Source organism: Phalacrocorax aristotelis, chromosome 22 (assembly GCF_949628215.1).
Source record: "Phalacrocorax aristotelis chromosome 22, bGulAri2.1, whole genome shotgun sequence".
Classification (NCBI taxonomy): domain Eukaryota; kingdom Metazoa; phylum Chordata; class Aves; order Suliformes; family Phalacrocoracidae; genus Phalacrocorax; species Phalacrocorax aristotelis.
Genome location: NC_134297.1, coordinates 3,300,472 through 3,328,418, shown reverse-complemented (window position 1 = coordinate 3,328,418; position 27,947 = coordinate 3,300,472). Strand labels below are relative to the sequence as shown.

Genomic DNA, 27,947 nt, shown 5'->3' with positions numbered 1-27,947 from the left:
TGAATACAGTAAGCCCTCAGGGAAACCCACTTTAAGAATGCTTTATTCTAGGCGTTCATTTTAATTACAACCATAATCATTTTTGTGCATGTGTATGACCCAGTTAACAAACCCATCTTCAGCATCTCATGGTCTCTCCAACCCTGCCCATCTCTGCAAGGAGGTAACCTCAACTCCTGGCTACAATGAGAAAAAATTATTTTTGAAACAAGCGGTCAAACTGGTTGCTACATCTTAATGAAAATTATTTAAAAAAAAAAAAACACCACACTTCTATGTATATAAACAGCCCTTCCTCCCAAACCTGGTTAGACAAGAATGTTCCTGGGTGTGGACTGCCTTGTATAATTAACTGCACAGCTGTAGCTTCTGATCCCTGGTAACGTCTGTTTCTTTCTTTCCCCCTGCGTCTACCTAGGATAATCCAGGCGTTCTCCTCCTCCTTGTAGGAGCTCCAGGTGCGTCACTTGGGCAGAAACTTTCCTGCATTCCACCATCATTCTTTGCTGAGACAACGACCGGGCAGACGTACCCGCTTTGTAGAGGGTTGGGAGACAGGAACCGGAGGAAAGACTGAGGAGTGAAGTCAAGTCACACTGTTAGACGATGGAAACGGGGAGTGCAGCAAGGACAAATGGTACCACTGGGAAGCCAGAGGATGTGAAGAGTCCATCTGCCCCCAAAAAAGAAGAAGAAGTGAAGAAGACCACAAATCCTGGTGGAGGTGAGAAGGAAGCTTTGAAGGGCACTGGCGGTGCTTCTTTGGAGACAGGGCAAATCAAGAGCTCCCTCTTCTCTGGGAGTGACTGGAAGAGGCCCATCATTCAGTTTGTGGAGTCGTCTGATGAGAAGAGGTCAACCTACTTCAGCATGGATTCGGCAGATTCAAAAAAGATGCAATATGCCAGTGGACAGATAGGAGACATGAGGAGACCACCCCTCTCCTTTGCAGAGAAAGGCGATCTCAGGAAGCCCCTCTTCTCCTTGGATTCCAAAAAAAGCTTCTTGCCTAGTGAAGGGGAAGGGAGGAAGTCATTGTTCTCTGGGGGGCAGATGGGGGACCTGAAGAAACCTTCCCTTCCTCTGGTGGAGACAGGGGACCTGAGAAGATCCACCTTCAACAAGCCTGACAGAGCGGCTGGGTCACGGCCCAGGGTGAAGCTCGAGGATGTTCTGTGCGATTCCTGCATTGACAACAAGCAAAAGGCCGTGAAGTCCTGCTTGGTATGCCAGGCTTCCTTCTGTGAGCTGCACCTCAAGCCTCATCTGGAGGGAGCAGCTTTCCGGGACCACCAGCTCCTGGACCCCATCAGGGACTTTGAAGCAAGAAAATGCCCTGTGCATGGGAAGACCATGGAGCTGTTCTGTCAGACAGATCAGATGTGCATCTGCTACCTCTGCATGTTCCAGGAGCACAAGAACCACAGCACGGTGACAGTGGAGATCGAGAAAGCAGGAAAAGAGGTAATGCTCTTTTTATTGCAGGTTCCCATCAGTCTTTCCAAAGGACCTCAGTAGTACACCACAGCTTTTGCTCTCCAGCCTAGAGTCTCTCCTAAAATCATGTCTGCAATGTAATTCTGGGATACAGGGGTGGTGGACAGGAAGCATTTAGTGGAGAACTGATACTGCCTGGGTTCTGCTGCAATGGGATTGTGGCTCTCCTAACAGCTGATTACAGCAGCATAGCGCTGGTGTTGTGTAGCACACGGGGTTGGTAGGGTGGGTGGTGAAGAACCTGGTTTCCACCCCTGGTTGCACCTCTGACTTTCAGCAGAAGCTGAATCAAAGCCCGAAATGCTAAGTTTTAAAAACACGGTCTCAACTTTTGGCAGTGTTTATGTAGTGTTACCCATAGCCAGAAAGGTGGGTCAATACTCAAGTTCAGGACCTCCAGAATACAGGCAGTCAGATCAGTGACTGCTCAAGTTACTAATGGCTGCTAGGTTACTATTGAAAATTGCCACCTCAGCTACTTAGAGTGAGATTATGGGTTTTTGGTTTTCTTTTCTTTTCTGTTATGGATATAATAGTGTCAAGCCCCACCTATGGAAAGTCTTTTCAAGCTTAGATGAAGAAAAAATCCTGGTGCAAACACAAAACATTATAATTTCCCCTGAAGTGTTACTACAGTAGGTTCAGAGGATGGACATCTAAGGAGATGAGGCTGGTATGTGAAACAGTGCTTACTCTAATGAAGTGTCTTCCAGCTTTGTTTGCTTAAAGTCTCATGCTGTTTGCTTTCTGGGTGGATGTATGATTATTCCACTAGCTGTAGTGAAGATCAGGGTCTCACCATGTCTGGTGCTGTACATCCCCATAGTAAGAGCATGGCCTAAAGACCTTCTGATCTAAGCAGACAGAACAGGACAGATTACAGAAAGGAGACCCATGAAACAGTAATGTAAAACAGTTTGCCTAGAAACACACAGACAGTCCATGGCAGAAAACAGAAGGGCACTAAGATCTGCTAAATCCTAGTTTTAGGCACAGCCCAAGTCAATGCTCTGATGCGAACAGGCAAATACAAGTACTCAGTGTTGGAAACTCTTAAGTTACCCTTAATTTGGGAGAACAGTTTAACTCTTTCCAAGGTGCTAGGAAGATTTATCTCATAAGGCTGAAAGAACACCTTATCTAGAGCTTATCTCTGACTTCTTGTGCAAATTTTTGGTCTTTTCTGGCAATGTCATCTCCAGCTTGGAGCCTTGCTGAAACCAGACAAGGTTTCTTCCATGTCTCAGACAGTCTTTCTTAAAGAAATTCCTGCAGGGCTCGCTAGTCTGCTGTTTGTTTCATAATTGCTTGTTCTTGTGTTTTTGATGTCAGCCCTGATCATAGCATATGCTTAACTCTCACAAAGCTGCGTCTAGTGTCTGCCAGGTTGTCCAATTCCTCTTAACCTTTTTTCAGTAGAAACGGCTAACAGCTGCTCTGTAAGGAACCAAAGCTGGCCAGAGCCTTCTTCCTGCGGTTGGATGGACCTAGAACACCTTGCTTTAAAAAAGGCAACCATAGCTGGGCACAGAAGACTTTACATAATATTTAATTTATGTCTGATTTCTTTCTCAGAGTCTTGTTAGCTCCATGCTTTAGTAACTGTACTGTCTTGTGCTGTTTCTGCTGCTGCTAAGCCTAAAGGATTTAGGACTTTATCAATATGAATCATACACATGTGCAAGTTTCTCTTGACAATGGGTTTTGACCATGTTGTAACTTGAGTGAGTATTCACTCAGACAAAAACAATTAGCAGGAAAGCTGTTGCTTACAAGTGTTTATTCCTAGCCCTGATTTATTCACCATCGGTGGAGCCTTAGCAAGAACCACAAAGACGAACGAAGGAATGAACATTTCCAAGTCCCTGTGTGCACCACCTATTCTTTTCAAGTCTTGCAAATCAGCCGAGCTGAAATAGGACCACAAATTGGAAGAGTGGCAAAGTGTGGCTGGTGCTGCTGGCCTTTGTAGAAAGAATAAACAAAACCCCTATATCAGGTTAACACCATCCCTGCCCCATTTTCACAGCTAGGCATCCAAGCAGCTCCAGCATACCTTTACTGCCTCCAAATTTGCTAACTATGCCACGGGACTGGTGGCCAGAAGACAACTGTATCCAGACAGACCCTTTCAGAGGGTGTTGGTTGTCAAGGAAGAATTGGTTTAACTGCAAGGATTTCCCAGTCTCTGACTACACTGAGGCTGCAAACCCAAAGAGGATTCCAGCAGAACTGGGCAGGGGGAGGTGGCAGGGGGCAGGGAGCTGTTCTATGCTGTGAGGCACTTAAGCCTGACTGTCAGTCTGGGTGCTCAGCAGTTTAGTGGCACAAAAGTGTCACATAAAAGGTGTATTATGCTTGGTTTAGGTACATCTATTCCTTTTGTATTGCAGAATTAATGCAGGTTACAGTCTCTTTCATGAGTTTATCTTTGCTATAGTCCTGCAGGGAAGAGAGGTGCTGTACTTCAGTGTTGGGAAAGCAAGGGATAGCTTAAGATCCTTCTGTAAAATTAGGTAACTCTGCTTGCTCCACGATGCAGGCAGAGACAGTACAGCTTAAGAGAAGAGGAATGCAAACAAGCCAGTGTACAGACACCTATTGGGTTAGAGCATTTAAGCAAGCAGTGGAAAAGCCTGATGTTTCTGTCTGTGGAAGAGAGGGAGAATACAGCAGCATCTTCCACTTTTCAGGAGCTCGGGATGAGAGACAGTCACTGCCTTTCCTGGTGTGCTGCTGAGTAGGCAAGAGCGAAAGGCACAGGGGTCAGACAGAGAAAACTTGGCAGGAAAGACAGGAACATTTTTTCTGAGTTTCCACCCAGTGGTATTTGCGTATTTTACCCAGCAAACCTTTAATGCCTTCCCCAGATCCACTTTGCATTAGTTTCCTGCTACAGACTTAAAGGAAAAGCAACCCCCACCAGAATCAGTACAAGAAACTACCACGAAAAAGTCTATGAGGCTGGGTAATAACCACACACAGTTGAAAAATGAGAATTGTCAATAGCAGCTTGTACAATCCAATAAAACCTGTAGCCAGCTTGATTTATCAGCAGAACTAGAGCCCCCCTTTCAGACAGAATCCTTCATTTTGAAAGGGGATCCTTCGATTCAAAACTTCTTTTACAGGCCTATTCTCAACATGACACAACTTCACATATTACTGACAGTCAGAGAGCTGTAAATAACCTGGCATTATTATCCAGCATTAGCCTTAGTACTCAGCATGTTAGGTCAGTTCTAGTGAAAAGCAGTTTGATTTTTTTCCTTTAGTTCTTTACCTTTAAAGAAAAGTTCACATTGTACAGCAGGTTTAAAGAGGCAGCAGAGAACTGCTGTGCAGAAACGGAGGCTGGGTGTTCCTCATTTCAACAAAGCAACTTTTAAAAGGGGAGACTTCACAGAGTCTGAACTAGGCTTTGAAGTCAACCATCCACAGAGATGGATCCAGAGGGATTTCCATCTGAGCCCTCTCTGTGTTGCTTTCACTGTCTGAATAGAGAGCAAACAAGAGTGTATCAATGTGCCAGTGGAAGGATTTTTGGCCTTTCCCAGTGATGCAAGGTTAGGGCACAATGGGGCTGTAAGACCTTATCTACACTAGCTGTGGTTGCTCTGTGGACACAGCTTAAAGTAGATGCTCTTTCCACAGAGAGGGTGCAGTTACCTGCAGGATGTTCTTCCTAGCTGGAAGGCTGTGGAAGCTGACCTGCTGCAAATTGTGATTTAGAGTAGGTTTGCCTGTTTGCCTGCACTCTGAATTAATGCCTCTACAGTGAGGACAAAACCCAAGGAAAACCCACGAGTTTGGAGGTAAGGAATTCTCTTGAAACTGTGCAAAGCAGAGAGCCTTTTCTGGCCTCCGCTCATGCAGTGACTAGTGGCATTTTTGCAGGACACTGGCAGAGCCTCCAGAGGTTGTAGCCCACTGACACCCACCTCTGCTTAACAAAAGCTTAGACAGAAAGACTTTAATGGCAAAACCAGCAGAAATGATGTCTCAAAAAATTTGCTGATTTTTCAGCTATGTCATTTCCAGTACAGGCCCTGTATTGGGACAACTAGTTTAAACACTTCTTCTCTAGCTTCATTATTGCATTTGGTTGTTGCTGTCAGGTAATTAGCGTAGCTCTTCCAGGCTGGTGACACAGGGGTGTTCCCTGATTCAGGGACCAGGTTCCCAGAGCATTAAAACATGATGATGCTTGTATTGCTGCCTTGCAAAAATGAGTTGCATCCTGATGCAAGACTCATAATCTCACATCTCTGGGCCCTTTACAAGAGAAGGGCTGGGTTCAGTTATGGATGTTTAGGTGTATGCTCTGAACTTTCACTTAGGCCTCTTGACTGTCCTAATTAACTTACAACTCTAACAGGGGATCCTCTCTTAGCTCAAAGACTCTCAGTGCCAGCATTTCTCAACTTGCTATAGCCAAACTGAATGGTCTAAACCTGTATTTCCCAGACCTTCTTCACTGTTAGTGTTGTTTCTGCAGCGTAGGGACTCCCTCCACAATAGGTACAGCTGCTATATTATCTTCCACTAGGACCTTCTGATCCCCAAGTCTCACCCAGTGGATTTGTTCTGGGTGGTCCATCACATAAGGGGATCAGGGATTGTTGACCCTGGAAAATCTGAGACATATGAGGAAGGCTAGGAGAGAAGTTTCTTCATGGGGAATGAAGCTGAGAAGTTGACTGTCCCTAGTACCTGTAACTACCCAACTGTAAATGTAACACAGGATATACATGGACAGCTAAAGTAATCTTGCAGCCAGCCTGAGACCAAACAGGGCCATAACAACATCATGAAATCACCATTGCTGATCCCCTTATGTTGTGGTCCATGTCCAGAGCATCCCTAGTGAATTCGCCTCCTTGTGCCCATGTCACCAGTTCTTGTACTATTCCATAGTTTCCCTGGACCACTTTTGGACCTTTTTTTTTTTTAATGGTAAAAGTAGTTTTAATGTTTGTACTATCATGCAATGAAACACCTCCCTTCACCTCCCTTGCTGGTGTCTGTACCAGTGTTTCCTTTTGCCCTCAGTATGGGCGTTTTAACCCAAGCTGAACCTGGATGACTGTGGTATTTGCATCCTGGCTATTGGAACTATCTCTGTAATTTCCATCTGCAAATCATAATTCTCACTCTAAATTGTAGTGTGGGTCTGCTCTTAAATAGTTGTTACATCCCATCCCAGAGGCACCCAAACTACCTTCCTGGGTGAAGGGATTTTTTAACTGCAACAAGCTGTTAAGAGTTAGCTATCACTTTTGAGCAAGTAATAGTTTGCAAAATTCCTTTGAGACCCATCTTAATTAAAAAGTACTATAAAAGTATAATATTGTTATTACGACCTTCCAGCCATCACCTGAAATGTTTTCCTGTTACCTTTCTTTTCAAACCCCTTGTGTTTGGGAGTATCTGCATGGCTGTGAAAGGTCTGCTCTTCTCAGAAAAAACCCTTCAGTCCCTCTCTGTATGATTTCACTCATGTCCTTGTCATAAGAACGTCCTGACGTTTAGGGATGTGGAGGAAAACAAGATCTCCCATTGCTGAGGAGGGGTGCTTTTTACTTTGCTAACAATTAATGCCATCTGCATGTAGCTCTGTGGCTCAAGAAATCAACTTGCATTAGAGTGTAATTTCACATATTGGTTACTACAGTGTGATGGGTATCTGGATCTAAAACGCTTTTATCTCATTGCATTTCCCTGCTGTGCAAAGATAGTGCACACCTTTGTGTCTTGAAGCAGAGGGCACCTCACAATGCACATCAGGATGGAAAAAAGCATGCATTCCTCCAAGTCACTGTCTTGACATTATGAAAACTACAGGATCAAGCTCATGCCTTTACTCTCTTGATCAGTAGTAGGGTGAATTTTCTCACCTTGATACCCTTCCATGTCTGCTCTGAACCCCTGTAGAATATGAGCTCATGACTGCATTCAGTTGACTAGTGAAGGGTGTCCAGGTGTATGGATAATATTTAGAGGGCCAGTGCTGTCCCAACTCTCAACAAACAAGGACAATGACAATATGAGGATGCAGCTCTCGTGGCACTGAGACACCTTGAAGTACATTTGCCTTTTTTGTTCCCCCTTCTGTTTTATAAGGCAGTAAAACAACTATCAAATTGTTTCCCCTCTATAAATAGAGATTTTCTAAATTGGCACAGCTAGAGTCAATGGCTCTTGGAGGCAGCTGTGCTTGATTCAAGCTCAAGAGGATGTTCAGACACTACGGTGTCTGGCACCCTGACAGGCTGATTTCCTTGGTCTGAGCTGTTTGACAGTTTGTTGCCTGCTCTTCATTGTATGATGCTGTTTGCCACTCCTTGAATGGAGAATCGAAAACTTTTAAACTCCCACTCTGAGAGCAACTATGATCACAAAAGGTGACTCAGGTTTTCATGTTTATTATGTTCTTGGAGGGGCGGCAAAGCAGTGGGAACTACACCTTGTGTTTTAACAGCAGCGAGACCTCACAGTGTTAATTGCTGTGGGAGTGGGTTTATCCATCCCTCATCTCTCCTGCCTCTAACTGTTGGCCTAAATGCAAGTGCTTTTGGGTAATACAACCATTTGCCAAAGGACCCCACCTGAACAGTGGGTTTTGAGAACTTTTCTAATGCGACATAGCTCAGTTTTGGAATACAGGTAATTTCTGCCAACTGCATAGTTCCTGAAGAGCTGTGGGGATAAGTGTCCCATAGCCAGATTGCCTGTAGTTACAGTTGTGCTGTGACCAATCTGTACACACATGAAATGCAAAAAAGATCTTGAAATACGTAAACAAAGGCTTTGTCATGATCTGTTGGGCAGGGATGTGGTGAATATGAACAGCCGAGGGAGGGGTTGCCCAGAGTTAACGGCGCAAGGCATTACTAATCAGCCAGGTCCTGGTCTGATCCAGAGACATGGCATGCACACCAACCAGCATGTTACACCAGTGCATGGCTGCCCAGCCCTCCACAGGCTCCAGTTGTATGAACTGCCTTGCATGCAATTGTCTGGTCTGAGCTTCCCTGGGAAGTCAGTGCAAAACGAAATGCAAATGAATCCCAGTGAAGTTGCTGATCTAAGCCAAGCATGGTTGACTACACCTCCTCCCTCCTCCTTTTGTGTTTTTCATTTTTTTCCAAGCATTCCCCAGCTTCATCATAACATGAAAGCTCTCAATTCAGAGCAAATTAATCCACAATCCTGCCTAAACAGAATTCCTGCCGGAGGCATCATCCTCTTGTTGCAACACTCGTCAAACGTCATTCCATAATTATATGAAAACTGTTATTGCTGCAGAGGCACACCCTGGGATGGGCCCTTCACTGCATACACAGCTGAATTTTGAAACAGACCTCTTCCCCCTCCAGCTAATGACTCTAATGTGATTAAAAGCGGCACCATGACGGTAGCCTAGTAGGTGGGTGCTTCTGCTGCTGTCTTTGCTGAGGGAGCTGAATCTCTTGACCCAGCCAGAAGCTCTGGGATCTTGTCCAGTGTCAGCACATGATCTCCATTTCAAGCAGTGCCAGGAACCTGTACCTCCCAGCTATTATTGTTCAGGGCCAAATGCATAAGTGGAAGCACAGTGCCTCTTTGAAGTAGGCCACCCTCAGCCCCAGTTCACGAGACTCCCCTCTTCTCACAGGCTGAGCTTTCACTGCAAAAAGAGCAACTACAGCTGAAGATCATTGAAGTAGAAGATGAAATGGATAAGTGGCAGAAGGAGAGGGACCGTATCAAGGTGTGTATGGGATATTCTTTTATGTTCACTTCTCTTTTTCTCCTGTACTTGTCACTTTTCTTTCTCACATCCTCCCTTCCTCAATTTCTCTGCCATATCCAGCTCTTACTCATTCCTTTCTTTATCCAGTCTCTATCTCATCACTCTCCAAAATTCACTCATGCCAAATCTTGGAAACAACAACTCCCACTGAAGTCATCTTGCAACATACCCTGCAGGAGATCAAGAAGAAGCAGCACAGCCTTGTTACAAAACGATCCAAGGCACCTCCCTGCTTTGGGTCCCTTGTAGTTCTTCAATCACAAGTAGCCAGGCTGACTTGGAAACAAAGGTGTGCTGCTTTTTTTTTCCTCCTAGGCCACACAAAAATAAACTCCAGAAGGGCTCTGAATTGCCCAAACAGAGATAAGGGAACAGGAACAGATGCAGTTACACCAACAAACATCTTGTTTACAATGAAACAACTTATTTCCATACTGATATAGGGCTCCTTTATAATTATTTTACCACGCTAAGGGTTAGAATATAGAAATGGTGCTGTTTTTTTCATTTATACCCCAACTGAATAGGGAGGTGAAAACACTATTTGGAGACACCCCAGAAAATTTGCATTATATTAATAGGCAAAGTCATTCTTCTCCCTTTTATGTGGTACACACACATTGGTTTGCCAGGTCTGGTTTTTGTCTGCTTTATTATTATTATTACTATTATTATTATTATTGGAAATCTGACCTAGCAATTTTTCCTCTGAATATAGTTACATATACAGTCCTTCTGAGAAATGTTTCAGAAGGACCTAGAGGCCAGGTTTGTAAAAGGTATTTCAGCACCTTTCATCCTTTGAGATGGTGGGAATTTAGTCCTCAAACTCTTAAGGAGACAGAACCATGATTTAGAAGGTTAAACAGTGTTTCTAAATATCAGCTAAAAGAGAAGTTCATGAATTGAAATAAAAGATATTTTCTTATAATCGGGAAGACCGCATGCCCTGTAGATTACACACACACAATTATTGCATGAACGAGTATTACTTCTCTCGGTACGGTTTTCCTGGTGCTAAGACTTACATACCTGGAGTCCTCATAGTCACAGTCTAAATGCTGAGATTGCTTGGACATATCCTCCTCTATATCCCTCTATTAGCAAGTGTTTCCCTGCGAAGTTTAATATTTTATTTCTCCTGCATCTTTCCTGCTGCCTCCTCTCTTTGCCCCTTCCCTCTGCAGAACTACACCACCAATGAGAAAGCCACAGTGGACCAGCATTTCAAAGAGCTGATCCGCGACCTGGAGAGGCAGAGGGATGAAGTGAAGGCTGCCCTGGACCAGAGGGAAAAGATTGCATCAGAGAATGTGAAAGAAATTGTGGATGAGCTGGAAGAGCGGGCAAAGCTTCTGCGGGAGGACAAGGAGAACAGGGAGCAGATCCACCAGATCAGTGACTCCGTGCTCTTCCTGCAGGTAACTGAGATCTCATTTCCCTTTCCTTTTTTCCCCCCATGAGGACATGATTTGTCCCAAAGAAAATCCCAAGCTGCTGTAAGGTCTGTTATTCTTCTCCAGTTCAATGCACGTGTATAGCAAGGACCAACCCTGACATTTGAAGCTGTGTCTGCTCTGGTAGGTGAAGAATGAACTTAGGCGTGTCAACACCTGATTTTTTGTAGATGGCTACAGCTCACAGACAGAACATTTGTCTGCCCCCTTCATATTCACTATTCTCCTTTGCACTTCATACTATTTGGAGCCTAACATTAGCCAGTTCCCTAGGATCTAGTCTCTGTCTCTCATGTTTCTCAGTAACCTCTCCTCCCTTCTTTTTGACAGGAGTTTGGGGCTTTGATGCGGAATTATGTCCCCCCTCCATCACTCCCAACATACAGTGTGCTGCTTGAAGGGGAGAGCATGAGCCCATCTATGGGACTCCTCAGAGATGACCTCCTAAACGTCTGCATGAGGCATGTAGAGAAGATCTGCAAGGCCGACCTTGGCCGCAACTTCATAGAGAGGAACCACATGGAGAATGGTAGAGTATCAGAGATCTCCCTCTCTGGGCAAACCCTAGCTCAGGGTCAGAGGAGATGATGTGTGATGGGTGTGCTTTCACACAGGATAAAGTAAGCAAGGACCTAAGGAAAGTGGGAGAAACACTACGGGCAGCTGAAACTCGTTCTGGAATATCAGAGCTGTCCTACCAGACCTATGTGGGGCTGGAGCCAGTTGAACTGCCAGGGATTTAAAGTATCTCATGTGTTTGGACCCAGGGGTCCAAACTAGCCCTGCTTCCCTGTTTTGCATTATGGCCTCACAGTGTTTAATTGGTTCAGCCACGTCCCGCGTGGGACTTCAGAGCAACACTTCTTTTGGGGGTGGAGAACACTGACCTTTCCTTCCTGCAAGAGACCAGCAGGGACACTCTGCCTTGTGACAGGCTCCAACAAGCTCCTGCAAGCTTAGCACGACAGTTTCTACGTGGAAGACTGCACAGGTATACTAAGGCAACTCAGTGGCTCACTAGGTAAATTGAGAAGGCAGTGGCATTTCTGCCACTGTGAAGGTAGCCACCCCAGCATGGCAATTTTGAAATCCTGTAATTAGCCTATTTGTACAGCTTGGTTAGCACATTTGCTGTGCTGGTATGACATACTATTTTAAAACAGCCTGTTCCAGCCACTGCTTGCCTGGCTGGAACATGAAATACCCTGCAAGCACCTGTTGCTGAAAAGCTAATACCAGATTTTCCAAGTAAGAAGGTGTCCATTTTGGTGTTCAGGATAACCTATGACTTGAACCGGCATAACTCTCTCTGATCATGCTTCTCTGCACGTTCCACTAGGGAGAGGTTTGTTTCCTGCCTGCCCTGAGCCAGGGTGTTCAACGAACGTGCAGTGCCAAATGGTCCCCACACTTCAGTGATGTTTAAGGATGGGTGATCTTTCTTATGTGAATAGAGAGGTCATGGTCAATACCACAGCACTGAAGGGAATCTTCTGCATTTTAGAACACACTTACTTTCTGTGTCTCCCAATTAGCTCTGCAGAAAGGACTTGTCTTGCAAGCTCACACATAAGATTAGGAGGACAGGGCACTAGAATGGGACTCCACAACTGAGGTTCACTTCCCAGCTCTCCCACAAACAGCCTTTGTAACCTTGGGCAAGTTACTTAATCCCATTAATTGACCTCTTGCACTAAGAACAATAGAGATCAGAATTAATTGTTATCTCACTGGGCTGCTATAAGGATATAAACTATTAATAATTATGGAACCCCAGATACCAGAACAATAAAGGTCAAGAAGCTGGATAGGTAACATGAGGATAAATTGCACCCTGTTGTCCACGAGGATGTGTGACTTGAAAAGATGCAGGAATAATCCCAAGTCCAGTTCATACAACACAAGCAGATGAGAAACTCTGCTGCAAATCTGAAAGAGCACTGTTATTTCATTCAAATTCATAGTACTTAGTAGACATTCCTCTCATATTAACATACCACCTTTTTTCCTGGGCAACAGCCATGCAAATCACTCCAACTTCCTTCCAGAAAAGACAGATCCACATTGCAAGATGATATGATAAAGGAGGAAGGGAAGAAACAGCCAAAAAAACCCCCAAACCCAAAACCCCAGACAAAAAGCAGTCCACTGAAAAGATCCATAGAAGTCAGAACAACATGGGTTCAGTTATTGGTCAATACGCTAATGTTTTTCAGAGCCTGGGTTTTGTGAATCAGCCTGTCTGGCGTTCAAAATCTAAATCAATAAGAATGAAGGTGACACAGGACCAGAGTATGTTTAGATCTGTGATGGGAATCACTAGTATGCATCAAATGATAGCCTGCTGCCTTCCTACACTATGGACAGAAAGAGTAAGTCGCTGGCCCCAGGGAGACTGCACTGCAAACAGTTCATTAATGTTTATCTAGTACCATCATTCCCCATTAGACATGAATTAGACAGACCAGGTATTTCTGGTCCAGAGAACCAACCTTTCAGAAAAGTCAGGAATCACGTTCAAAGTGTTGACAATGCATAGCTAAAGCCAGATTTTTAAACTCTCTGTATCCTTAAAGTAGTACCAGGAAGTGAATATTACTTGTCTTCCAACACTTAATACTGCAGTGTTCCTGGTCAGATTCTCAACACTCCATGTGCTAAGGTTTGCTGAGAAATTTGGCCATAACTTAATGCAAGTAGATGAGAAGCAGCTCAGATCCAAAAATCACTTTTTTACATTTCTGTTCCTTCTTTGGTCACCTGGCAATTTGTAGAATTTCCAAACTCTGGATGGCATAATGCCAAAGGGGTTTAGGATTCCTGACTACTCACAGCACTTATGAAAACTAGAAGAGTGGCATAAAAGCACTTTGCATTCAAGTTACCGTTGCTTAGGAAGTTAACTTCCATCTGCTGAGCTGTTTTTTGCCAGTCCTGAAACAAATACATTTTACTTGGCCATTTGTACAACCCAACAGGAGTATGCATATGTTCAGTTCTAGTAGCTCTGTATAAAGACTGGCTACTTCTTGGTCACTTTTAATTAGGGTCCCCTCCATGTTACTGATGCCAGAAGTCCTCAATGGTACTTAGAATCCGTGGGACTCAGATGCCAAAACATTTGCGAGCAGGGCAACTGTTGCCAGAAACCTGGGCACTTTCAGAAACTTTACCAGGTATTTAATGGACACAGCTTGGGGCCTGCCTAATGAGAACAACAGTGGTATCCACTCAGTTGGGAAATGTTATTTAAGGTGAGCCTCAAATTTCAGAGCTCTCCGTTTTTCAAACCACAGTTACATTTGAAAGAGGACAGCACTCTGCATCTAGTGACTGCAAGGAAATAACTCCACAATTACTTAATGGATTTAATTAACTCCGACTCCCCCTGAGTCATTGCAACAAATTCATTTGCAACTGGCTTGATCTTCTAGCGTAAAGAACTTCCCAGGAAGAAATATTATATTAATGGAATGAAACCTGCTTAATAGCAGACTCCAAAGGGAATCCACTTTCTTTTAGTTGTCATAACAGGTACCTACTTAGTAGTGTGGCAAGGAGGCAAATAATCAGAGAGCATCCAGGGATTTTAAACAACACAGAAATAAATTGGAGAAATAACATAAAAGTTTGTTCAGTAACTTAAGAATCAAAGAATGGAACCATTTTAACAGGGGAACCAAATTTACCCCTTTGCAGAGAACAATGGGTTTATATAATACTTGAGGCCTTAAAAGAAAGTATTTTTATGAACAGCTGTACTGATAGAGCACCATTTTCTGTGGATCAGAGTTGGAAGACCAAAACCAGGGTGCGTAAAGAGTAGTTTTCATCCACTTTGCATGAAGCCTGAACCAAAGGCCCTTGTCCAAGACCCCTTGTCCAAGGAAGCTAGAGCTGTTTGCAACTCAGGTTTAGCACCTTTCTTTAAAAATTGAACAAACCATTACATTAAGCCCTCCCAACACTGACTTTCTTGAGCTTTGTAATACTGGCAGTTCAAGGTCTGCTGGTTGAAAGCCAGCTCTGTGCATAGGTTAGACACACAAAAAAAGCCAAACACAAACCACCACTTTGAAGCAGGATACATTTTTAGCCACACGGCAGTATTTTGACAGGAAAATGCCTGAACCCTCACAAGTCTCCCTATGGATTTTTAGCAGATAGCATATCAACTGAATGGCCAAATGCTTCAGCTATGCTATGCATCTAAGGGAGCTTTTTTATCCCAGGCTGAACCTCTGGGCAGCTACAGCACTGCTTTACCTCCCAGCCAGAGTCCTGCAGAGGAACTACAAAAAGAGAGGAACTTGTTTTCAAAAGGCAGAACCATCTCTCCTGCAGCACTTGAGGATGCAATTCTAGTCTGTTATCCTCTTTCCCCTCCTCCCGTCCCTCTCAAGGCCACCAAACTACCTCTTCCAGCTCATGTCCTGCTCTGCTTCTCCAGGTGACCACCGGTACATGATGAACAACTACGAGTGGAACCAGCCTGACAACTTGAAGAGATTTTCCATGTTCCTGTCTCCCAAAGGTATGGCACCCTAATGGTGGTCAGGTTTCCTCCAAACACAGTGTAAGAAAGGAACTTCATCAATAATTTGACCCAAAATTTGCTTTCCCTCATATTTCCTGCTGTTCCCTGGACAAGATAAGTCCCTCTGCTTTTGTTTATGCCAGGTCTTCTCTCCAGCCTACAGAGCTTTGAGAAGTTTTTGCCTTTTCATCTCAGACAAGGCAGCAAAGGTTCTCAACTCCATGGGGGGGAGCTGGAGCAGCCTGACTCTTGAAAGCATGTGGTTTGTGAATATAGGGGGGTTTTAACATGTGTGACTGGGTTGAAGTAAGTGTTATTCTCTACCAGAGGCTTACCCTACTGTGGTATCAAGTATGAAAGCTACACTAGGCTTGCTCTGCATTAGGATTTTACTTTCACCAGAAAACATACTTTTTCCCTACAGGGAAAGGATTGAAGAAGTGAGGAATGTGTCCTAAAAAAAAGCAGGAGTCTGGGGTTCTTTTATGAGCTCTGACACTGACAACAAGAGCCCTGGTGATTTGCTTATGTCCCAATTGTTACACGAACATTACAGGATGAGCCTTTCGAGTGAATGACTGTTTCAACACATTCAGTTGTAAAATGGCAGCTGCTTCTAAATTAGTGGCAGGATCTCTAGAGCAAGAATCAGAGTGCTAAAAGCATAGGCAAAGCAATGCCTGTAGAAACAAAAGAACAGAGAGGGTAGCACAAAATAGGGAACCAAATTTCCTCTGGTCCCTAGAGAGCAAGGCCCTGCCTGGATTTGCCAGGTGTTTACAGCTGCTGCTCTGCAGAGCCAGAGGGAGGGCAGGGCAAAGGGATACACAGCAATTAGCAGTGGCACTCCTCTGAAGGCGTATTTGAAGTGTGGTGTTGCCTGCTTTGTCGTTAGGGTTTTATGGGGATAACCCAGATCCCAACACTGAGCCCTTTGTCTGGATCTCCACTCTGCCCTTCTCCTCGGTTCTCAGCCCACGCCTGGCAGCTCACTGGCCGCCCTGCCTGGCGCCGTGGGGGTAAGGACGCCGTTTGGAGCAGATGCCAGGGCAGAGGCAACATTCCCAGTTCAGCATCAGCAAGCCTTTAGGACTGTTCCCTGCAGGCCCCCCAGAGTTAGAGGGCACCCTCTTCATTAGAGGCTGCAGAGGGGCATTTTGCCAGTGGTGGGTTCATTTTGCACAGAACCTGTCTCCAAACACTGCCTGGATTATTACAGCTGCTGTTCTGCCCCAGCTGCTTCAGGGCTTTACAGGCCCTGTGCTATCAGGGAAACACATGTTCTGCTAAGTGTAGCTGCCGATGTCTCAGCCCTCCATCCAAAACTGTTTTCAACCTTAAAGGATGGTGGAAAGTGAGTTCTAAAATTGCATGGGCTGAACCCATTTCTACCCAAAACGTGGGGCTTTGGGTTCAGGTGGAAATAGCCCAACATGCATTTGAAGAGGTGGGGGCGTGGGGGCAGCGGGGGGTGGTGATGGGAAGATCACAGCAGACAGTGCCATTCTGCCATCACCACTCCCATCTGTGTCTGGAACAGGGCTGAAACCTGACGTGGCGGAAGCCATTTGTGGCAGTGCCATAGCATGGCATAGCCTGGCTGCTCACCGCTCTGGACCATAGTGCCTCAACTTCTTTGCTCCTCTCTGGAGGATCAGCTGGTGAGACCTGGGAGCAGGGGGTTCCTGCCTCCCAGCTGAGATCCAGCGTCCCAACCTCCTGAAGGGTGTGACAAGAGACAGGGACTGCTAGGTACAGGGTTTCTGATTTAGTGCTCTTTATTAGAGCCAGAGGGGACATTTGCTGTATGCAGTCAGCTAAAGAGTAGCGTGAGGGTTGTGCAGCAGCTTGCTGCTTCCTGCAATGGGCTTTCGAATATACAAATACTGGGGGAACGCTTGTGCCACCTATACACCTACATTTTCCTGAGAGCGCAGTCATGTTGCCTTCCAAAACTACTCATTCTATATTTTCTACCAACAAAGTTACTTCTTTGCACGTGATTGCACCCACGGTCTTTGCTGAAATGGGGATTGAACAACACTGGATTCTCCACCAGGGTGAGGGCCCAAGCATGAGCCCTTATGGGAACATTTTGATAGAAGGCAACCGGCTGTTGAAACCACACTGATGGGGACTTTGGGAACAGAATGAATCAGTAGGCAAAACAGGAGACATGACCCACTTAGCTTGCATGCTGGCTACCAAAGGATATCCAATGAATAATGCAATATACCCATAATCATTTAACTCTCTAGAGCCTTCTGTGCTCTATCAATGTGTCATGCAGAAGTCCAGCGCTGCCTCCAATTGCATCTTTTCTAAGGAATTCCACAAAATGGGATAAGAAGAAAGAGGACCACCCTTTGCATTGCATAATAGGAACAGAATCCTTGAATAACTCATGATAGTTTTGTAACACACCCTTTTTCTTGCTAGGTTGGATCACTGCAAATTCTGCCTGAGGCCATAGTGGCAAGTCTGTTTGCTGCATTGAGGAATGCTACCCAAGCAGTGCTCTGCGCTAATTGCAGCAGCCCATACTAGAAACTGCTTGGATTTGAGCTGAACCTATAGGTTTTTAAGCCCTGCTTAAATACAAGGAGACTTCCACTGCTTTTGTCATTAAAGACAGTATCACAGAGCATCTGTCTGCGGGGATGACATAATGAGGCAGAGGGGAGACATAAAAGGTTTCAAATGCTGTCTAAAAGATAGAGGAACAAGCTGTTCAACTGCTCGACACTCCTTTCTGTCCTCTTCCACTGAGTTTTCTTCTCCTGTTGTCGCGAACAGTTTGGCCAAAGCCAGGATGAGGTTGGAAAGATCATCTTGTGCTTTTGGAAGTCTTTGAATGAGGAATAGAAGGGACTCAGCACCCAGAGGGAGGGAGAACTGCTTAAATAGAAACACTGCTTAAATAGAAAAGCAGTCCACAGGATGGCAGCATAACAGCTCAAAGTATTCATCTCTTTTTCACTCTTCTGGGAGTCCAATGTCTCACAAACAGGGTACAACAGCACTAGTCTGCATCACAGCATGATGTCCTAGTGAAACCCCGGAGCACATCCCTGTCATGGTGGCCGAGGCAACGTGTGCTTGAACAAGAAATGTTCCTCTGCTTGTGTCTCTTGAGCATTTAATCCAAGCCTCTGCCTGCAGGTCTCTTTGCAGAATAGTCATGTCGAGTAGACAAACCTGAGTTGGCAATTGAATGCACCTAAAGACAGCTCTGTGGCAGTGAAAGCGCTTTGTTCTCTAAATGAGAAGTCTATTCACGCTTCCCTAGAACGCAAGAGAAAAAAGACCAGGCTCTCCGCTACTCCCTGGACCCAGATTTCTGGTTTGAGACTGCTTTCAAATTGGTGGGGACTGTTTCATAGAGCAATGCCAGGCACAGGCGTTTGAGCCAGCTCATCAGGAGCCGACTGCTGAACTGGATGCTCTTGTTTTACAGCCAGTTTCAACCCACGATCATGGGAATTTTCCTCCTTCCAAGCAACTGAGGAAACACTTGGTATGGGTAATTCCATCTTCAGTTTGAAAGGATCTAACCCCCGTGCCACAGCTTTCTAGCTGGCTAACCAACCTTTTCTGCTTCCCCTCTCAGCTGTCCTGTCATCTATCAATCACTGTCTCACAGAACCATCTCTTAGCTGGGTTATCAGCACCGCCTGCATACACCCAAAACCAGGGTCTCACTGCTCTATGCACTATCTATATAGGAGGGAAAGGCATCCCTGGTCCTCATCGTTCAGACAGTGAAAGAAGATGGAAAACATAGGTGCCAATTTGTAAAGATCGTGAGATACCTAACCAACTGCAAGTGATGGGAGTGCCAACATCATCCAAGGCAATCTGTGGAGGTTGTGGCAGAACAAGGAGAGGACTCCAAATAACCTCAGCCAGTCTCAGAGGCACAAGGCTGCTCTTCTCCATCGTACACACACCTTTTACTTAGCTCATAAGTTCTCAAAGACAGAGCTTGTCCAATGTTCACTGTCTGTACAGTGTCCAGCACAATGGGGAGGGCGTGCTTTGAGCTAGTGTACTGAGAACTAGCAGCAGCGAGCCATGCCTTTTCTTCCCAGATCCCCACCTTCCTTTTTCTCACCTACATTTTCTTTCTTTGCTTTGTTCATGCTCAGAGGGTCCTGCCTTTCCTTTCATTCAGAGGCAGCCTACAAGCATCCCCGGCCACTCTACCTGGGGAGCCCTGGTGACTCACAGCCACACCTAAGTTGTTCCTGCTTTTCATGCCACAGACAGGCCTGTCTCCCTCTCATTGTCTCTGCTCTCAGATTCATTCTGGCAGCCAGGGCCTGACCCCAAAGAGGCCAGGAGGGGAAGCCTTGCTTTAATTTCAATGGGCTTTGAATAAAGCCTCAACTGCTTTGGAGGCAAGGGAGCTTTGGCAGTTAATGTAGCTTTCCCTCATTACTCCAGTCTCTGGAGATGCAGTTTACCTGTGAGGAAGCTGCTGCTCTTCAGTCACACCTGCACTCTGGGTCTCTCAAGAGAAAGGCTTTTCCCTGGAGCATTGAGATTTCTTCACACATGCACACTCTGTACAAGGGGACCCCACAACTGACTGCTCTCAGCTGCCTTTTCTTACTAAGAGAAAAGGGACAAAGCTATCAGTTCCTGTTTTCCCCCAAGCTGGCTGAAGGTAGTTTTGCAGGATGTGTTTTGAAATGCTTGGCTTCCCCACTGCAGCACACAGCACCATGGAATAACGCAACCTCTTCTATCTTCCAGTAGGCAATGGTACTAAGCTGCCTTTTCAGTTCTCCTCGGTGGGACAGAATCCGCCTGGTGACTTCAGCAAACAGTCTGACGGGAGCCTCTTCACTAAGACCGGTACTAGGCATTTAGTTTTTTCCCCTTCTTCCCCTTTTTCAGATGATAAGACATTTAATCCTGTCCTTGCTCCCCCAGAGAAGGCCTGGAGCAGTTCTACACCTGCCCTGTCTGTCAATCTTTTAGATGCACGCACGTGTTCACATAGGCAACTTACTCTGCTGAACCAGGGCAACAGGAGTTTATCAGAGAGTGTTGAAAAGTATTAGAAAGTTATATCTAGTGACTAGTTGAAGGGTGTTTACATTTTGTTTGTAATGGGTAGAGATGAGAATTTTAGATTATTTTAGAGATGTAGGGACCAGGAAGAGAAAGATACTAGGAAAATATGTTCACAGCCATTTACCCCTCTAACTTCATCAGTGTTTTAAAACACCTATTGTCCTGAAAGAATAATAGCCACTGAGCACAACCTTTTAAAAAATATGCAGTAGCTTCCTGTTCTCCATATGAACCAGAATCCCCCACTCACCATCTCATAATCATCTTTTCACTGCCCACTAGTTCAAGGGCACCAGAGGTGGAATCCAAGAGCATCAGCACCTGCCAAGCAGAGTCAGGTCTGATTAATTTGCAAATGGGAGATGGTGGGGAAGAGTCATTGCCTGATAGTGCTGAAACTGGTTGTGATTCAGCAGGGTTGGTATTATTTTTGAATCAGAATGGAGCTGGTGTGCTGGAAGGGGGTTAGGGCTTATCACGCTGCCAGAGGTACTGTCATTAATTTCTGACATGAAACCCAGGCCTCGGCTCTTTGCACTAATTAAATAGCCTATAGTGTTCTTTGCGAGAGTCAGAATGCTTAGTTCAGGACTTGGCCTAACTTTAATTGGACTGATTGCATTCCACCTCTCTGCATTCCTCAGACTTTTTAATTAGACAGACCTCCTTTACTCCCTTTTTCTAACTGATTGGGTGGTGGAATAGGCATCCGTCTGACGGCTGTTGTGTCCCACCCCAGAAATGGCTGCATTTCAGTGTTAAGCAATGCAATACTAATTATGTGGCACTTCCAGTCCAGCTACTCATCTTGATGATTGCAAGGGGAGACGGGATGGTGGCAGGGACTGATCTATAACATGCTGTTTTATGTTGTCGCAGCTTATCCTTCAATAGTGAGACATCAGTCTGCAAAGGTGACGCCACAGACATGGAAATCCTCTAAGCAGTCTGTATTGGTAAGAAATATACCCTTGGTGTGAAAGCATGTGCACAGCTTCAGCATACCTGAGCCTTCAGAGACTAGGGCTTGGGTCATATAGAGATGGGAAAGCAAAAGCCTCAAGTCAACAACTTCTATTATTTTTTTTCTGTGGTTAACTGCATCCACAGAGGGATACAGATAACCCCTACCCCCTGCCCCCGCCCCCAGCTCCACAGCTCTGGGTTGTAGGAATAATCAATACTTCAAAATGACATTTTGAAAATATTTCACCCTGGTCTAAAATTTGATCGAGGCTTCTGGAAGCTATACAAATACTATAGAACATATGCTACTCTCTGTAGTACTTTTCCTCCCTGCAGGGATATCATATATTCTTAGCAGACTGTGACATCTAGAAAGGACGGATTGTGTAAATGACATCAGAGACACCATATAAAAGTATCTTGCTAATTACATCCTACAGTGGGCAGATGCAGTATCAAAGGTGAGGGGTCAGACTAAAATCATAAATCACTAGAACATCTGTAAGTCACTCATTTCACACTGTTAGCACAAAGCAGGTAACAGTGCATTATAAGGGGCAGAGAACAACTATATTTTAGGTCTTGTAATCTTAGGTATACACGGTTAACAAACACTTAATGCATAACCACAGAAACACTAAGTTAATCTGTTTTTCTTGACATCCATTCACACTGTGCATTAAGATCTTGCATAATCTGAATTAAGATCAAGTTTTTGCCCCCATTTCGGCAGATGAAATCTATTTTTTGAATTCTGATTATATATTTGTGAAAGATTATTTACTGTTCCCTGGAAATAAGACTTGTAAGAAGGAGAGGGTAAAAAATCAAGAGCATTCTCACACTGAAGAAAGAAAACGGAGGAAACTGACAACACTTAGAAAGTGGCTGCCTAAGGACTGCAGCTGTATGCCTCTGCTGATTTTTCAAGGCCCCACCAGGAGATGAATGCCAGAGAAAGGGATGCTCCTTGGTAGACTGCATCACTTTCAGAAAATCCAGCCTTGAGCCTCTGAAAGTGCTACAGCAAAACATATCTCGTAGGAGCGGCAAAGTTTTGCAATATCTTCTGTCTTGTGTTTGATCACCGCCTTTCTAAAAGATCATCTACTTCACCATGTGTGTGCTCAGATAGAGGCTCTTCCCAGTGATTTTAAATACCAACCTATCCTCCCTGATGGTGGTGTTATACTGGGGATGTCTGGTTAGGAAAGTGAAGTCTCTGTTTGCACTGGAGGACGTGAGTATGGCCTTCTTGGCCATATGCACCCCGCTGCACAACGGTCGGTGTGCTGTGCTCCACGGACGCAACCAGTGCTTTCCTCAATCCCCATAGAGCAAGCCCGAGTAACTTCTCCCACATGAAGTCACCAGTCTTTTTCTGTCTCCCTTTCTCTCTCCTGCATACACCCGTAGCAGCTATTTTATTTTTATAGCCTATATTCACCAGATAGCCCTGAACCTTACAATTGACTTGATAAATATAAGCATTAAAAAGTCCCAAAATAGAAATGCATGCTCCGGACTGCAGTAGCTCTGCAGGAGCTTTTATGGTCTATTGGGCCAATAATCTAGCCTTTAAAATAGTCTTAAATATGTATTTAAGTAATACACATTCTAAAATCTCTGTAAATATGAATTTTTGCAAAGGACCATACTGTTCAAGGAGGAATGTCTTTTTAACCCACAGGGAGTTCTTTAAAACACAGGTCCCCTCTTCCATCTCTTAATTATACTGGAAATTAAAGCCATAAAATGAAAAGAATTTCAACAAAAGGGAAGATTGAGCAGGAGGTATTGAGAGTCAGCACTGAGCAGCAAGATGGGTTGGGTTTGCTCTGCCCATGCTTCCAGCCTCCTGCCATGCTGATATTAAGTAGTGCGCTGCAAAAAATGTACCAGCATGCTCCTGTGGGGTCTCTCCCACCTTCTGCAAGCAAGATCTGGGCAGCAGATCGAACATAAGACAGATCAGACATTACAAAAACAGAGTTGTTCCTGATTGCCGTGGTCACTGCTTCACTGGTGTAAGCATATTCTTATCCAGGCTAAAGATTTTACCTTGAATAGTGCAACCAGCTATCAGAATTAATAAATTGGCTTTTCTGTTTTGCAATGATTCCAAGACAACACTAGGCTGCATGACAACTTCGCCACGTGTTGCTTGTTTGTAATGGTGCAGATAAGAGTGAAATTCCAGGCGTAGGTCCTGGTGGGAAGAGATGCAATTAGGGACTGCAGTAAACAGAGACAGGAAAATGGCAATTCCTTTAGGCTCTGCCCCTGTCTCTCTACTTATACTTCTGTTTACACAAACATTTAGTACTGGGCCATGCAACATGTGGAGGCATGAATAAACAATACACCACTGTGTGAGAATTTCCATGCACAAGAGTTTTGGCTTGCCAGCCAGAGAGCACAAATAAATGCCATGTGACTTGGTTGATGACGCGTAACTGTGCATGGCTTTAAGCGTGAAAACTCCCATGAGTTCTCAGGTTAGCGAGGGATTAAAAGACACTGACAGAAGCATAAGAATAAAGGTGACATTCCTCTTCTCCCTGAAACCTCTCATCAAACTATGACTGATAGTCTGAGATTGTATATGATACACAGGCTCATTTGGGTCAGGAATGAAGTCCATGCAAAGCATGTATGTAAATCAAAAAGCAACACCATTTGATCACTCTAGCACCTCCAGTAATAATATCAGGTGGTGCTGCTCTGCAAGAGGAAAGACTGAAGGTGTTAAGATAAGAGTACGTTAAGATACATATGTTTGGGCTACCTAGGAGGGTGAAGCATAGGCAGTCAGAAAGAGAAGGTAGGTCAAACTCACATGCCCCAAATTCTCCATTGCAGTCACATTACCGCCCCTTTTACGTCAACAAAGGCAATGGAGCCACTTCCAACGAGGCACCTTGATCCCTGAAGATTTAGGGAAGAGCTGGCAGCACTTGGAGTGAAGACTCAGCTGCGGATTTTCATGGATGTACCTGCTACTGCATTAACCTTACTGCTCTAATCTCTGCCAGGGAGAGGGAAGGTGCAGAAGGGAATAGCCTTTACTAGAGGAAACAAGGACTTTTTCCAAATCACCTAATCACCTTGAAAGCTCTGCAGGCCCTAACAACATAACCCCACCCTCTGCTGTCACCTCCTTATTCCCTCTCTGTCAATGCCCTTCCTTTTGCTTCTGCAGAGCAAGCTGCTCTGCTTCTCCTGGGAAGCATGCATGCTTGGGTAGCACCGCCACACTCTCTGCTGTACTAGTTGCCCCCTCGCCCTGAGTGTGTTTATAGCCATAGCTGTTAAGTCCTGGTGAAAGGTTCCAAGCTGGGGGGCCCCAAAGGTCTTCTTGGAATGGAGAGGCCCCAGCCACTGGGAGCAGTGACAGGTTAAATTTCTTCCCTTGCCTCTTTACCCTGTCACCCAGCCCTGCCTCAGACAGGGACGCACAGCTCTCACTGGGATCAGGTCCAGCAGTGCCACCTCCCTGAGATCCCTGCAGACTGCCCCAGCCATGCCAGTGGTGGCACACTTCCTCAGGGCCCTTTGTCAGCTCAGCTCTGCTCCTGCTGGCTTCCAAAAAAGCCAGCCAACAGGACCTATATGGAGCTGCTACAGCCCAAGGCCAGCTACTGGTGGGGGGCAGCGAGGCTTTCTATTCCATTAAAGTATCCCTCCAGCCACCTTTTTAAATTAAAAAATAAAAAGAAAATCCATCCTTCTAATACAAGATTGATTAGATGCCATAGGTGTTGGGTGCTTTTTGTTTGTTTTATTTTTTGTGTGTGGTTTTTTTAATTCCCCTAAACCAAAATTGATTTATATATTGTGGTTCAGGTATATTTTCTGCGATGGGAATTAGTACCATAGCTTTTTGCTTGGGATAATATTTCTTATTTGTCCCCTGGATAGATGAATCACATCAGCACCCGGCCTGCAAACCAGCCAGGACTGGTTAACCTTTCCACGATCTCACTAAGATTGTTTTCCTTCCCCTTGGGCAATGCTGAGAGGTTGGGTCCATGCTATGCAAAAACCTCCCCAGGCCAGTCAATGGGAGCAGATGGCTCATTGCAGGATCAGAGCCTTCAAACGCTGATACGCAGCTTCAGAACAGAGAACCAAGACCTGACAGCTCCTTGTCACGGTTTGCTCTGTTTGAGCGGTTTTTGGAATGGCTTCCCCCACCTTTCCTACCCCCATATGCTTGCAACACCTTGCTGAGAGAAGTCACACCTATCGCTCCCTGAAAATTATTTTCTTGCTAATCCCCGTGCAAAGATACTCAATGGTTTTTAATCCGACACCTCAGACGAAACTTCTGAGGCTGAAAAGTTTGTTGCTCCAGAATACTTTAAACAGCACATATACTTTTTTGTTTTTCCTTAATGACCAGAGGGGAAAGAGATAGCATGGTAGGGAAGGATGTGAAGTAAGGGAAACTGGGACAGAGTTGCTAGGAAATATACTGAGGGGTTTGAGTATGTGTGTGAAAGGATAAAATAAGCCCCACCCCAAATCTCGCTGTTTGTTCTGCCTCCAAGCAGGCGTCCAGTAATAACCTGCGTCCCTTATGGTCCAGTAAAAGCTTCCACCGCCTGCTTTCTATTCTCCAAAATGTGGGCATGATTCCTCCTCCTCCTCCAAAACTCAGCTTTTATAAAGTCTCCTCCCTCCCCTTTCCTGCCCCAAAGAAGGCCTGCTGCTGTGTCAGCTGGGATCTGCACTGCCCAGCACACAAACGACTGGCTTGAGGAAGCAAGTGTCCCCTTCCTCCCGCTGCGCCTCCCCGCCAGGTCTGCCCTACCCCACCTCTGCAGCCCCCACAGCCTGTTCCCTCCCCTTCCTCTCCTCGCTTCAAGGGCCTCGCTGAGACCTCGCACACACACCTTTTCACACCAGCACGCTCGGGTGACAGGAATGGAGCTGCTCCCCATTTCTGTTAGCCTGGGAGGATGCCAGGCCTCCCCTCCCAGCCCTGCTGCTCTCCCCGCAGTCCTTTGCCCCTCCAGAGTGCGGGATGGGGTACAGCTCTGCACCCGCTGCACCTCGCAGTCCCAGGGAACTAGCAGCGCGGCTTCAACGTCTATTGTGCATGAACTGTTTTTATCATGTTTGTCTTGATCAGCAAAGCAAGAGGAATTCCAGCTCCTCAGACAGGACACGACTGCGCTGATGTAAATGAGGCCCTTCACATGTGCAACATACTGCAGAAATAAAGGAGAAAGCTCCATATCTGACCAAACCCTGGGAATGAGGTGTCTCTGTCTTTGGTGTTTGCATGCTTGCAAGACTCTCAGTGAGGTTAAGTCTTTTCAAAATATTCTTTATATGAGCAAGGGGTTTGGAGAACCCATTTTCCCAGCTCCTTTATTTTCACTGCTTTCTGGATATTTTGAGTCAGGGTCATGTCAGCTCAGAGAAAATTCCCACACCCTTGAAGGTCAAAGCCAGACTGATGGATGTACTGTTAGTTTAACACCTTGAGTCTACCCTGCAGATATGCCCAGCTAGGTCGGTTCCCAAACACTGGTCCTGTGGAAGTCCTTCTCTGCAAGGGCATTTCTAGAAACCCCTCAGCCTGCTGTTGTTCATGATTTTAGTGCCTCTCTCCTGCCAGAGGTAAACCTCACCAGTTACCACTGGAGGAAGCACTTGCTCACATACATGCAGCAGGCCAAAATCAGCCTGGGAGAGACAAGGCTGTGAGGAGATTTGCTGAGCTGGGTCACTGTTTTGCTCCAGCCTGGACCCAAGTCTCCCTGGGAGGTTGGTTCTGGGCACCACTGGCACCTTCCACACACTTCAGCTTTTCCGGGGATATAGACCTCTGGTTCTGCACGGCTCCAATTTCTTGCCTATATCATGGCTTCTCTTGTCTCTGAGGGAGAGAAAAAATCTCTTGTGGGCTGCTAAAGATGCAAATTCGAGGCCAGACATGCACACAGGTAGCCCTGAGAGCTGCTTAAAAGAGCAATTGTACGTGTGAATCTGTGGGGATAAGAACGGAGGCAGGCAAGGTTTGTTCATTTACCCTAGATACACTAAGGCAGGGAGCTTTCCAAAGGATGCCTGGCCTATTTCTTCTCCCAGGTACTGGATACCAGCTATTTTTTCCCAGACATTGCTGACAGTCATTCCTGAAGAGCAAGGATACGACCAATTCACTTGAGAAACCAGTAAATCCTCCTTGTTTACCCCACATGGGAATTATCAGAGAACAGAGCTCAGCTCTTTCCCATCAATTCCACTCACTGCCTCCATTACTGTTATTACTGTGATTAAAAAGCAATCAAAGAGAAATCTTCTTCCTGTCCTGAAATTGCTGCAAATATCTCAGTTCCACCACTTAAGCATGAGAAGAGCAAGTTAGAAGCGTACTCTGCACTCCCGGCCTCTGTGACACTAGAAAAAATAATGGAGCTCATTGCCTGAACAGTCAGAAGGAGTGAGCAGGACTGGCCGTGCCAGCAGCGAGGGGATAGAGTAATGAACCTTGCAGCTGCAGGGCTGCGTCGCGCCTGCTTAGGGAATCTAGTCAGAGCAGCCCCAGACACACCATAATGAACTTTGCAGCCTCAAAGTGCAGTCTGAGCCCAGCGCT

At 45.4% G+C, this 27,947-nt stretch overlaps 1 protein-coding gene across 7 annotated transcripts; it reads left to right on the top strand.

The window, feature by feature from the left end:
- Nucleotides 1-31: 31 nt before the first annotated feature.
- Nucleotides 32-26,588, top strand: TRIM29 (tripartite motif containing 29). Of its 7 annotated transcripts, none has more exons than XM_075116216.1 (9): nucleotides 32-1,464; nucleotides 9,155-9,250; nucleotides 10,480-10,713; nucleotides 11,080-11,278; nucleotides 15,200-15,283; nucleotides 18,744-18,803; nucleotides 20,048-20,146; nucleotides 21,248-21,324; nucleotides 24,197-26,588. In XM_075116216.1, the coding sequence occupies exons 1-9, from the start codon at nucleotides 607-609 to the stop codon at nucleotides 24,257-24,259; spliced, it is 1,770 nt and encodes a 589-aa protein (XP_074972317.1). In that variant the 5' UTR covers nucleotides 32-606; the 3' UTR covers nucleotides 24,260-26,588. The 7 variants fall into 7 exon arrangements, with proteins under 7 accessions (XP_074972317.1, XP_074972318.1, XP_074972316.1 ...); XM_075116217.1 differs by having other exon boundaries at nucleotides 20,045-20,146; nucleotides 26,472-26,588; XM_075116215.1 differs by having other exon boundaries at nucleotides 20,045-20,146.
- Nucleotides 26,589-27,947: the final 1,359 nt, after the last annotated feature.